General features: G+C 33.2%; 1 protein-coding gene across 2 annotated transcripts; it reads left to right on the forward strand.

Annotated features, from left to right (window-relative positions):
* Positions 1 to 238: 238 nt before the first annotated feature.
* LOC143068027 (calmodulin-alpha-like) lies at positions 239 to 11,752 on the forward strand. 2 transcript variants are annotated; one of them, XM_076241768.1, is made up of 6 exons: positions 239 to 369; positions 5,826 to 5,877; positions 6,647 to 6,671; positions 8,275 to 8,418; positions 9,206 to 9,460; positions 10,349 to 11,752. In XM_076241768.1, exons 2-6 carry the CDS (start codon positions 5,875 to 5,877, stop codon positions 10,441 to 10,443), a joined length of 522 nt encoding a protein of 173 aa, XP_076097883.1. In that variant the 5' UTR covers positions 239 to 369; positions 5,826 to 5,874; the 3' UTR covers positions 10,444 to 11,752. The 2 variants fall into 2 exon arrangements, with proteins under 2 accessions (XP_076097883.1, XP_076097882.1); XM_076241767.1 differs by lacking the exon at positions 239 to 369 and adding an exon at positions 5,565 to 5,699.
* The last annotated feature ends 2,343 nt before the right edge of the window (positions 11,753 to 14,095 follow it).

Below are 14,095 nucleotides of genomic sequence, written 5' to 3' on the forward strand. Positions count from 1 at the left end.
ATCAGTTTATTGTATAACGTGAATTCTGCTTCAATTATTCAGTACTAAGTCAATCCTGGGTGTAATAACAACCCGTAGAATATAAGATTCTTTTCAACATTAGGACAATTGCTTCGACTGGAAAAGATAGATTATGTCTCCCGTTTCCATAGTCATAAAAATACAATACCCAATCTACATTCAGTTAATTGCTTTACCTGAGAAAATACAACATAGAAACTAAAGTAACTGTTTATTGTATGTAGGAAATCGTACTTGCTTTCTTTGATATTTTATTCAGTTTCGTTGTAGATCGAGAAGTTAAAGAATACAGTATATAACCGAATCGATACTTTTCTATCCGCACGCAAGAAACATACAGCTAAACAGGTATGTATTAATAGAAGTGATGCATATATTTCATTTAATTTAGGAAGGTCGGTTAGTGGGTGGGCTGGAAAATATAAAAATAATGAAAAGATGAGATCATTAATTTGTTTATTTTAGAACGTCTTTAAAAAGCTCATTTTGAATTTTTTTAGAGTACATTCAGAAGGTGTCCGCCAGATCTCAAAATCATCGAAAAAACTCATTCGAATTGAATTTTAATTGTTTCTCATCTTGCGTAGAACCCGCCGTTCAAGACAGCTAGATCCAACGAATCAAACTTGTACAAAAAAGGTTTTATAATCAAGTGTCTAGCACGTCCCGTGAAACTAGAGATTAATGAGTTATACACACAAGCACTAGCCTTTCAAAAAGGGCTAGTCGACTCTTAGCTGATGAAAATGGAAAGTGCTCTCGCTTTGTAGATTAGTTCATTTACTAGAATAGCCACGTGCATCAATCAACAAATTTTACCACACCCGTGAGGTCACACGTTAAGAAGTAGTATATATCGTTTAACGTTGTTGTTTACGAAACTCCAGAAGATTCGACTATTTATAGATATAAGTTACCGGTGTATCAATATCATGAATATGCATGATTAATGACCAGACAAAATCTAATGGCTAAAATAGAAAGGACAAATCTCCTTGGAGTCAATAATTACAATTTCAGACAGTCCTATCAACTCAGCTCTTTTGTAAATATTGAAATATAATAGTCACTTGAAAGACAGCCACATCAAGTGGACATTATAAACAAATATCTGAAAATGTGTGCCAATCTTACAATATATCTCAAACACTAGGTGGTGAGTAATATTTTAGGTAAACAAATAACAAATACCTTATATCGTTATTGTAAGTTTTATCCTTGTTATCATAAGATGTGGTATGACTGCCAAAATAACGGCCTGAGATTTACAGTAACGAACGACAATGACCTTCTTTCGCCGAAAAAAAGCACACATTGCTAAAATGGGTTGAACGTTTGTCTAACTGAGATAAATTACCTACAATCATAACTAGTCTAAATGGAGACGTCTAATAAATTGAAGAAAGAGTGCCAAGCAATATGTACGTTCATAAACCCATTCACAACAATGGTGGCCTGTTGCTAGGCAGAATAATTGTCACTATCTAAACATAATGGTGTTGTCAGTGATATTGAACCTTCCCCAGCCCTTTATACATGTGGCCCCGCTTTGCAGGAACCTACATTTTTATAGACAGTATTTGTAAATGTTAATAATTTTCGTCCTAAATATAAGCCTGAAATAGTTGTCGCTAGACGTTAAAGAAGCAACAACCAGTTAATAATCTTTCGATAGATTCTAACCAAAATCAAATCATTATTTCTTTTAACTCCGGATTCGGAATTAGTATACTTTGCATAAATACTACCAAATAAGAAATAAATAGATGCATGAGCATAAAAACACCTCCGAATGTGTCTATTAGTAAAAGTAAAGACATTTTACTTTCTAAATACATATCATGTATCACTCTTATTTACCAGGTTCCTTTTTCCTTCCACGATATATTTTGGTTGTTGTCGCATTTGATTTTACAAGCGTAACTGTAGGCAGCCGTCCATAACTAGTTTAAACTTTTGAAAAGATAACTTCGTGGACTAAGAAAAGGAGAGTTATCAAAAAGGGGACAATAAAAAACCATAGATTAAGAATAAAGACAACACCATGGTAAAAAGAAAAAGTGTAGAACAGACAAAAAATAAACCACCAAACACCACACAGAATACTAGAGACAAAATTCAACATAAACTGTGGATTAATGCCGGTGTTCCGTCAGAATCCGTGCGAGTAGCGGTGAACGCTGATGATATTCAGAAAAGGTCGACGAATCGTGTGTAAATTATAAGACATAATTTGTCATCGACAGTTCTAAACACGGCTGGTAATCTACACACGCAGAACATTTGGTTCTGCAATGAATACCGTGAGAGGATTTTCCGGTTGTGCTTGAGTGGAGCAATTGTCACCGCTTCGAAAGGTATATACATTTCTAAATCGCAATTTTCTTATTCGACTGATCAAAATATTGAAAATCGGAGAATGCTATGCTGTGGTGAATACTTGAACGAAGAGATACATGTATCATTTACTGTTGTACGTGGAGTTGAACTCCTACAAAATCAGTTGTCCCACGATAATTTGCCCAAAAAAGTGACATTTTGATTTTGAAATGGTTGTATTAACAGACCTACAAGTTCAAATTTACTTTTTTTTTCAGTCAATGGGTATGAATGTCGTTTTGGGCGTCGTGGATGCTGTCCGGTGTTGATAGACATCTTAATAAATCTAAAAACCTCATATTTTCAATTTGTCATTCGTGAGGGGATTGGTTCTGATTGAGGACATCGTGAATGCGTGAGGGGACTTGAAATCATATCTTTATATACAAGCTATCAGTCGTTGAAAGTTGCCTTAATATGGTTAGATTGTTTATGAAAAAAACATTTGTGTGCATAAATAAAAATTATGAGATATAATTTTGAAATAACCATAAATGACCATGTTTCTTTTTATGAATAAAAGTCTACCCAATAAATTTCAAATATCATAGGCGGATCCAGGGGGGCCCTGGGAGGCCCCCCCCCTTTCGTGGGAAAAAAATTTGGTTGATTATATAGGGAATCATTGAAGCATGACTGGAGCGGGCCCCCCCTTAGGAAAAGTTCTGGATCCGCCACTGAATATGTGTCCAAATTCGTGGATTTGGGCAAATAATCGGTATAGTTTACTACCAGTCCACAATGTGATATTAATTAATATTGTAATTTTCATTGTTATTAATTGATAAATGTTATATCAGTATTGCAAATCTAATCCTGAATTCTGTCTATCCTATTTTTGGGATATTGTTTAAGAAATTCATATATTACGTCACTTTGTGCGTTTATGGTTTTGGCTAACTCGGCTGTGAATTTTTATGTGCTGGTTTAGATAGTTTTATGTAACCGTTTTTATTGTGTAGTTAGTCACCACTTCGATTCTATCATGTATATCTATTATATAGTCATTTTATAAAACATCACTGGTTGCAAAATTATGAATAATATGGAACGCCATGACTGTCTTCTGATGTTGATTGTTTAATATGTTCGGTGCTTTATGCATTATGTTCAGTAGTATGTATATTATGTTCAGTAGATATCCTATTATGTTCAGTAGTTATTACATTATGTTCAGTAGTTTTTACATTATATTCGGTGCTTTAGTTATTATGTTCAGTAGTTTCATTATTATATGCAGTGGTATTTAAATTATGTTCGGTACTTCTGACGTTATATTCAGTACATTTTTCATTATGTTCAGTACTTTCAACATTATGTTCAGTAGATTCAATATTATTTGCAGTACATTATGTAATACCTTCAGTAGTCCCGCTTTCTTTATATTCAGTACATTATTCATTATGTTCAGTAAAATCATCTGTATTATATTCGGTTCGTTCAACTTTATGTTCAGTGGTTTTATCATTATGATGATGTAGTAAAAGTCGGGAAGTCAATAACGGAAATTGTTGGAAAAAAACGAAGGCGGATATTTTTGACGGACGTTTTATTCATGAACACCTTTACGTGATTGAATTAAAATGGAAGAAATGGAAGCAGTTTTAAATCGGTGTGGTTTACGTTCCCAAGTTGGCATTTTTCACAAGAAAAAAATAACTCCTGACTCAATTTGTAAGTTGTCGCTACAAGATTTCACATATTTAGGTATGACTGACAGGAGAAAAATAATGGAATTAAGAATAGCTTGTGTTCATTTCAGCAGCAATATTTTGAATGAGTAATAACAAGTTTTTCATTCCCAAAGGAGCACTGGAATCCCTGCTTGAAATCGATTTAACTGTTTTAAAAATATTCCCTGTGGACTACCCCTCCCCCCTTTTTTGGTGCTCTCTATTTTCAACCCTCGAATTAAGCTTTCCAATCTAATTAAAATTAAAACCTTGCTTTCTAACCAATCTGTTCATGCACCGGACCGGCAACTTTCTTTATTTAATACGAAAATCTAAAGTGCCGTTATACACATGCATGTTGTTTGCTTGGAGTATACGCCCGCAAAGAAAGAAATAGCCTAAGTCCGAAGGCACAAATAAGAAAAAGAAAGTTTTATGGCAAAGGGTGCCGGGGTAAATCTCTGTTTTCAAAATATACATGAAATATTTACCACAGTCATGGCGTTCCATAGAATTATTCGAAATAACCAGGATGTTCTTATTCCAGGCAGAAACCCTAGCCGTATTAGGCACAACTTTTTGGAACTTTTGGTCCTCAATGTACTTGACTTGGCTTTCGAACTTTTTTCATCTGAGCGTCACTTTTATTTGTAGCTAGAAACAAATCGTTGACAATTGTTTTCCTTTAACTGCTCGTAAAACCTATCTTCCCACAATGTATTTCAAAATTCTATCTCATTAATTTTGTTCATGCACACAAATGTGTTTTCTCATGAACAATCTGACCACATTTAGGCAACTTTCAAAGACTCATAGTTCGGATATTATATTATGATTTCACGTCCCCTCACGCATTCACGGTGTCCTCAATCAGAACCGATCCCCTCACGCATGTCAGAATGAAAATATGAGGTTTTTATATTTATTAAGATGTCGATCGACACCGAACAGCGTACACACCGCCCAAAACGACATTCATACCCATTGACCGAAAAAAAAGTAAATTTGAACTTGAGGGTGTGTAATTAGAACCATTTTAGAATTTAAATGTAACTTTTTTTAGACAAATTGTCGTGCGGCAACTGATTTTGTAGGAGTTAAACTCCACGTTCATCAGTAAATGATACATGTATCTCTTTGTTTAAGTATTCACCACAGCATAGCATTCTCCGATTTTCAATATTTTGACTAGTCGAATAAGAAAATTGCGATTTAGGATTGTATATACCTTTCGAAGCGGTGACAATTGCTCCACTCAAGCACAACCGGAAAATCCTCTCACGGTATTCATTGCAGAACCAAATGTTCTGCGTGTGTAGATTACCAGCCGTGTAAAGGTAAATGTATAATGATGGGCCCATTTAAAAAAAAGTTCACTAAAGTATAATTAAGTCTACACTTATATATTACACGAATATTTGTATATTTAAAAATCACAAATATTGTCACAAGTAGAAAGAAAGAAGTATTATGATAAATAGCAACAGTTGTTAAGATGATTGTTAGAATATTCAAATTCTTTTTTTAATTATCATTTTAAATGCCGAACTAGAGAAAGTTTTGACATGAGTTTATACTTAAGTGATTAAAATTTATCAATCGATGACACGGGTATCATAATATAAGGTAGGATTTATAACACTAAAGAATTTATTTTTCTTAGAATACATAATTCGATCCAATAATAATTACAATGATGCTAATATAATCTATTGTGTATGTTAAAACCATTACATGTATTGTATTTTACAGACTGAGAGCATAATTTGGGACGCTAAAACTGCAAACACAATCAACGAAAATGGTAAGTGCTGTTTTTAGATTGTATTGAAGTTGTATGCGTCTTGTAAATATTGATTGAGATAATTTCAAAACAATGTTAGCAAGACATATGAATAAATATATATATTCTATACATTTGGTGCATTAAAAAAAATGAATTAGCCTGGCATCTGGTTTGATATTTTTGTTGACTGTTGATATTTTTGGGAAAAGATTTTTGTTTAAGTATTCCATTGCACCGTCTGACTTTATCTAACTAAATCATCCAAATCGAATTTTTCATTTAGCACAAGCAATGTGTTACATATTTGGTGTATATTAAAGAGATACAAGGAGATGTGGTATGCGTTACAATGAGATACCTCTCCATCCAAGTCGCAATTTGTAAAATACACCATTATAGGTCAAAGAACGGCCTTCAACACAGAGTATTGGCTCACACCGAATAGCAAGCTATACAGGTTCCGAAAAATGACCAGTGTAAAACCATTTAAAAAAATGCATATTAACGCTGATTATAAATCGTTTATATAATGATAACGTGCAAGTATGTTGGTTTAAGTTATACACAAATTTTAGTGTAAACGACTGTCAAGGTCAGCTTCATTGAGTGAAATTCGTTACATTATTTTTTTGTAGACTTTAATTTCTTTATTTCATTACAATTTGTCAAAACTCAAACGAGTCCTAGTATTTTGTTATTCTTTTGGTGTCATTGACGTTTATCAGAATTAATGTTTATCTTTATATTCATTATATCTATAATTTAAATCGACCTTCGTATGTTGCAGGCAATGACGGAAGATCAGTTAAAGGGTAAGATACGTGTATTACATTTATACTGAAGGATAACTGAAAAAAGCGACTGTCGACTGGATATGTATATATTTTGACCTTTTATGATATAAAAATAGCCCACTTATCCCTTGAGTTAACAATGTATTGTAAGTACAAATATTTCTCTTTCAGATAAATGGGTTCAATTTTTCAACGCAGTCATATTTTACTATTCAAAATTCAAGGGTAGTCACTAATGCATAGAAAATAAATTCTATTTCAAGTTCTTTGATTTTTAAATGAATTCAATGTAAAAAGAACGATAGTTTAGTCACAGAACTTCGTTGGACTAGTTATTATATTGCATAACGAAAGGAAATGGGGAATGTATCAAAGCGACAACAACCCGACCATAGAGCAGACAACAGCCGAAGGCCGCCAATGGGTCTTCAATGTAGCGAGAAACTCCCGCACCCGTAGGCGTCCCGTTTATACCGTTTTCTCCATTTTCATTGTCATGGTTTGTGACGTTTACATATGGTTCCCAAAAAGTTATTACTTTCCATTGGAAACTTTTGAGTTCGTTTGCCACAATAATCGTCAAAAAGGAGGGAGTAACATCTCATTTTGTTTAAAGCAACAAACAATATATGTAGAAGCATTATATCGAAGAACCCACTCTCTTTAATCTTATGTAATATTCAGAAAATACAATAATTATTATTGTACCACTTTTTCGAAATCACAACATTTGAGGAAAAAAAAGAAAAAAATGCAGTTTACTTTTCTACATTGGCTAGAGGTATAGGGGGAGGGTTGAGATATCACAAACATGTTTAACCCCGCCGCATTTTTGCGCCTGTCCCAAGTCAGGAGCCTCTGGCCTTTGTTAGTCTTGTATTATTTTGATTTTAGTTTCTTGTGTACAATTTGGAAATTAGTATGGCGTTCATTATCACTGAACTAGTATATATTTGTTTAGGGGCCAGTTGAAGGACGCCTCCGGGTAGGGGAATTTCTCGCTACATTGAAGACCTGTTGGTGACCTTCTGTTGTTGTTTTTTTCTATGGTCGGGTTGTTGTCTCTTTGGCACATTACCCATTTCCATTCTCAATTTTAAGTAAAAAAAAGTAGCCGATTCTGTGAGAACAATGCCATATCATTTGTCTCTTTCAGTTGCAATAAATCTTTAAGTTTGTTAGCAATATACATGTACACATACCGTCTTACCATTGACTACTTAGTATGACAAATAGATTCAATAAATGATAGATGGATAATAATGCTTCTATTTCGTCAAATCAACATCCGAATATACATATTGTGTTTCTGAAATAACAAATGAACGTAAGATACACTTAAACTTCTGTTCACTGTATCAGATGTTTTATCCAAATCTCAATGAATTTAAGTGATAGGAGCAAACTATATAAGTTTCCCGTAAAAGTTTTAAAAAGAGAGAAGACACAGAGGACAATCAAAAACCACAAGTTTAATAAGACGGAAAACAAATGACCAATATCAACAAAAGGACAAACATGTGTAACAAAATACGTGATGTATACTTTACAGATAGATATTTGGGAACACATTAATTCTATATGTCTCCTTTCTTTTACGGTAAAATTTCTCTTGAAACAGAATTAGAAGAAACATTCTTAATTTTTGACAAAACTGGTGACCAGGAACTCGATGTTGAAGAAGCAGGAAGAATGTGGAGATCAACAGGATTAAATCCGACCAAATCAGAAATACAAGAGATGTTCAACGAAATTGACCAGGATGGTAAGTCTGATCATAAATGGCTTGCGTACAAAGTTCAGTTAAACTGGATGGAAGAGGTAATGAATTACGCTTGGCAATTGTTGACAGACCAATTGACCTGTGAACTATTGCTTACCAGTTATTCCTCCAATAAGAATTTGGTAAACTAGCAATTGATAACCGATAGATGTGAAAACGTATCACATGGCTTGAAGCTTTCTCATATGAAGCTTGATACCGAATTTCAGAAAACCGTTTATTCGTAATTTCTTGGAAAGTGCATCAAAAAGTACTTACAATGCCATTATGTGTAAGTTTATATAAGTGTAAACAAGAAATTAATAAACAATGAATGCAAAAGCATCAGGCGGTAAAGCATACGAAAAAAAACTGAATATCAAATTTTGGAGATCTGTAATTAATTTTGTAGTAACTGCGAAAAATGCGACAAAAAAAATCATTTGTATGATACATTGGTAGATGGATAGAGGTATAGCTGTATACCAACCTCCGTCGGTGTTAGGGAATATTAATAATAGAAAATGTCATGATAAATTTCAATCTGAACGAGAACGCGAAAAGCAACAATAAAAGCATTGTCTATGCAAGTATCACCCAATATAACATTCAAAAGTTTCATCCGATAGCAAATGACACTCTTTCTTTCAAAATTAATATAAGAAAATGAATAAAGGAATTATAATATAAACATATAACGTCAAAATAGTTACAACCCAATGTTGATATAAGCATCTATCATTGCCTGTTAACACTACAAAGTTTCTATAACTGTGTATTATATGTATAGGTCGTGGAACGATAGACTGCAAAGAATTTATATCATGGATGTCAACAAATGGAAACAAGAATTTTGTTGATAACTTGGAGGAAGAAATGAGAGAAGCATTCAGAGTTTTTGATAAAAATGGTGACGGTTTTCTAGATAAGAAAGAATTCAAACGTATCATGACTGAACTTGGAGACGAACCTTTGACCTCTGAAGAATTAGAAAATCTGATGGGAAAGTACGACGAAGATGGAGACGATAAAATAAGCTATGAAGGTATACGATATATACAATATGTGTTTACATGTTACAGGGGCAAAACTCAAATATATCAAATAAAGACTATTTGTGATTAAAAGTAAAGCAATACATATGAATGATTAACACCTATTTATACATCAGATCAATCTAGTTATTCAGTCTGACCTTGCTTTTGTTTTATACTTAGTGATACACATTTTCATACCATCTCGAAGCCATGAACTTTTCTAAAAATATTCAAAACCTTTATTCTAACAATTTGAAGTAGCTTATTTATGTGTTAATGTGGTCGACTTACTCAGGCACATACTGAATCAAGTCTTAAAGACGTTTTTGTAAATTTTGTGAGTTAAAGGCAAACTTAAGATATAAATCAATTATATGTACGTTAAAATACCATTACCATTATTACTTATTTATTCCAATAAAAGGAAATAAAACTTGCATCCATATATAATATTCCAATTAATCTTACAGAGCTATTTCGCCTGTGTAGGAAGTCTTTCTGGTGACGTTAGTGGTCACCATGGCACTATCTTAACTTATAAATGAAAGTACATGTAGGGTCTATATGAATGCATCATACAACATCGAACCACTGGAAGGTGATAAAATCTTTCCTTCAATGCATGAAGTTCTTCTGGTAGTAATATTGACCATCGTGCACTTATATTTTTATAATATAAAAATAAGGATATGTGGTATAATTGACAATAACACAACTATCCACCAAAGTCCAAATGATGGTTATGATTTATCTTGTTATTTTCTTTTAAGTATAATAAGTGCAATTTACACTGTATGTATTCAAAGCCAATTTTTTTTTGAAGTATTTTTTTTACTTTCACAAACACATTTATATAAAATTCCAGGTTCTTAATTTACCACCTCTTCTTTTTGCAGAATTCATACCAGGTTTTGTGGAAATGGCGCGAAATAGAGATGCATTTGAAGAACAAGAAAATGAAGAACAAACAAACAATGAAAATGAATATTAAACAACACAATCACGAACAAACAAACAATGGAAATGAATATTTAACAGCACAATGACAAACGAACAAACAATGGCAATTAATATCAAACAGCATAATTCATTACGAACAAACACACAATGAAAAAGAATTGACACTATTCATTATAGACTAACTTGTTTACATTTGTACATTTTATCCTTTTTTGTGCAATATATTCTCATCAAGCTTTTCTATTACCTCACCTTTTTTTTAGCATAAACATTGTAAACTGCTGTATAATGGTAATATTTGAATGTTTATACAGTTACTGTTTTTGGTTTGGTAAATGTATGGTTTTATATCTGTGAGTGAACTGTAAGTGTTGATCTCCAACAATTGCAGTTCGTTCAATATTCCGGTAAATGGCAATATGTTGTTTTTTTCGTAACAAACTGTTCAACTGGTCACGAATTTTTTTACCAGCTGCTGTGGAAAACCATAGTCAATTCATTTTAGTGAAAGGGGAGAAAATAAAAGCAATTTGCAAATCGGTCATAATTTTGAATAAACTGGAATATTTGGCAGGCAACACTTAAAGTTCAGTCAGTATTTTGAGAAAAAAACATGATATTCATTTAGGCCAATCATCGGAGTTAGTATCAGGTTTTTGAAAGTCAATTAAAAAGGAGAAAGATTAACACTAAATCTTGTTGCATGTTTCTGGATCTTATTGGGGAATTTGAATATATATTGTAATTTGTATAATTCATAATATAATACTGTTTACACTAAAAGTCAATTAAACCACCCCCATGTTTGCCGAAACAAAAGACAATAATTGTTTCATTCCATATTCGAGGAAGTATAGTAAAATACTGGTAAAGTAATTGTTTATTATAAAATACGTTTTTCTTGGAATAAGGAGTAAAACAGTTATTGGCTGTTATATCAGTAAATATGTGGTTTAATTGACTTTCATAAAAAATATATATTCACCTTGGTGGTCAATATAACCATACAGATAGAAATATGGCGTAAATGCTACACGGAAGTTCTAAAAGCGGACATTTCAAATTATTTTACTGTAACAATCAGACCTGTATACCCAAAAAGAGTCTTATAGTCAACAATCATAGCATTACCACACATCTAATTAAGTTTTTTGTCACTGATTGCAGGTTCCTTGATGTATTAGTTAACTGAATTGCACAAAACACCCACTAAATATATGTATCGTTTTATCGCGGTTTCTAATCATTGCTCTACAAGTTATATCTGTGTTTTAACTACAGGTCACCAACTGTTATCAAAGAGCTTATCATGAACTTTTGTAATAAAGCATAAAAATGGTCGAATATCAAAATATCTAAAATGTTTTGGTAAGTTTAGTGCTCTGATGGTCATATTACTTGGTTGGCGGTTTTTATTTTTCGATTCTCTAAAGCAGTACACTTTTGTTTGATAAAAGTCTATTTCATTAGAAGGGCATTAGCTGTCAAATTCATGTACAGCGATATGACTCAAATGCTAATATTTGATTAATAAAACACTTAAATGTATATTCAAATTATAAAAAATATGAAATTAACAATTTACAATGCATGGGCTCGATAATATATATCAGAATTTCATTTGAAATTAAGTCCAGGCGCCATCCAACTAACACTCGATGTGACTTCCGAAGACTTTAGTTTTTTGTGGATCAAATAAGTCAATCAAACGTTCTATGTTTACATTCTATTCCTTTTTTAATAACTGGACAAACTTATTTCCTGTGTTACTCATCTTTAGCTTAGAGGTTAAATTGAAGGTCACATGAAAACGGATTCAATGAGGTCGAATTATTCACTTGAAAGTGAATAATTAATCAATGATGTTTATTAGATTATTTTGACAAAATTGAACCAAACTGGCTACAAAAGGCGACCTATCATTTCACTTGTATAGCTTCTATATTTAAAAAGGTAAATATGCTAGTTATACCTACTGGAAGTGTGATGAAATATGTCTGTAAATTTTCTGCTTATCATGATCTATGTACGTTATGTCAATACATATTATCGACAGGTTGCAGGTATTCATATGGCCAATGATTGCGCCCCTTTGATATCAAACTTGTTCATATACTGTTATATCAATAGTGCTCTGCCTATCTCAGTAGAGGCCCTTGATTCAATTAAATTACTTACTTCAACCACTTCTATCGTTATCTTGATATGTTTCCGTAAAATAATCAAGAATTCTGTAGATATGCTGCCAACATTTACCCAAAGACACTTACTTCTAAATAAACAAATCATGTATTAATATTTAACAGCAATAGTCCTTTCCAAGATTCGTTGTTTAGGTCAGTTGCACACTTGGGACTCTTTACAAAATGATCGTCAAAAGGGACGATTTTTAGTTCTGTATTGATCTTTTTCTTACTATAGTACGTAGATGTTTATTTATCCTCAACTTATGGTGTTTGTATCGTACATATAATTTGGTTTGGAAGATTGCTGCACCTGTAGAAAACTTATCGCAACCTAATATTTACGGTTATGTTGTTTTCAGAGATCGTAAGTTTAGATACGATCCGTGCCTGGAAAATTATCGACTCTTATAAAAACTTCTAGAAATTTAAATCTGTGGTTCTTGAATACTGCTTGATCGACACACATTTGCTTACATACATAACTGGTAGAATTACTGCACACACCATCAATGTCCTCAGCCAATGCCACCCGTGATTTTGTGTTTCGATCCCTAGCTCGGTACACTCTCTTCCAGCTACTACTGTCTTTCTTCGTCCATATCAAGCGAGACGCTTTTTCTGCTGCTTGGTCGAGTTTCGGAATTTCTGCTCGTCTATGCCGTCTAGTTATTCTGTGGCAGAAAACAACATTAACACCGACTGTACAGGAAAGCCTCTGCAGCTAACCTCAACAGGAAAGTTTCATGTCTACCCTCCTCTATCTCTGCACTCTGCCACAAGTTCATCTTACTGTGCCCTCTTTTTTTCATTGGCTTCGCCCCATTTTTCCTCTTTCTCTGTCTTTTCTATCTTTCTCTGCATATACACATGCAACACCGAATTGAATTTATTTTTTTGTGATATAATTTGTTGTAATAGAACTAGATAAACATCATTTAAATCTCACCTGAGTGTAATCAATAAATATCGATTCGATAAGTTCTTATTTGCACATGCAGCTACTGTACCCGTAAACATTAAAACAGATGTTTTTATCCTCATTGTTTTCAACACTTTAAATAACCAAGTTTGTAAAGTTATGTGATTGACACCTTGTAATGGGTCCTCAACAACTCTTTACTGCAGCGATAAGGCAGATTATCAGCATGAGAGAAGCAGGTTTGTCGCTGTGACAATTGCACGTATGTGTGGTCATCACCATTCCACTAAAAGTCGTTTTAAGAATAAAAATCAAACGATGTTAAAGACCTTCCCAAATTAAGAAGACCCCCTATAAAATCTGCAAAGGAAAATCAAGCATAATGAAGTTTGGTCAGAAGGAAACCCATTGCAAACAATACAATCCTAAAAAGAGAGTGGTGGCCATACAGGAGACTTTAAACAAGAACTGTTCGAGGTTGATTCATCACTACTGGTTATCGTGCGATAAGACCATTTCGGGGACCTTTGCTTACGAACAGACATACAGTGGCCCGTATCCAATGTAGTGCAGAGCTC

This window comes from Mytilus galloprovincialis, chromosome 3, assembly GCF_965363235.1.
Source record: "Mytilus galloprovincialis chromosome 3, xbMytGall1.hap1.1, whole genome shotgun sequence".
NCBI lineage: Eukaryota > Metazoa > Mollusca > Bivalvia > Mytilida > Mytilidae > Mytilus > Mytilus galloprovincialis.

Coding starts and splice junctions, on each gene's coding strand:
- LOC143068027 (XM_076241768.1), top strand. Junction 6,672..8,274: donor GACGGAAGATCAGTTAAAGG/GTAAGATACGTG, acceptor CTCTTGAAACAG/AATTAGAAGAAACATTCTTA. Junction 8,419..9,205: donor CAACGAAATTGACCAGGATG/GTAAGTCTGATC, acceptor TTATATGTATAG/GTCGTGGAACGATAGACTGC.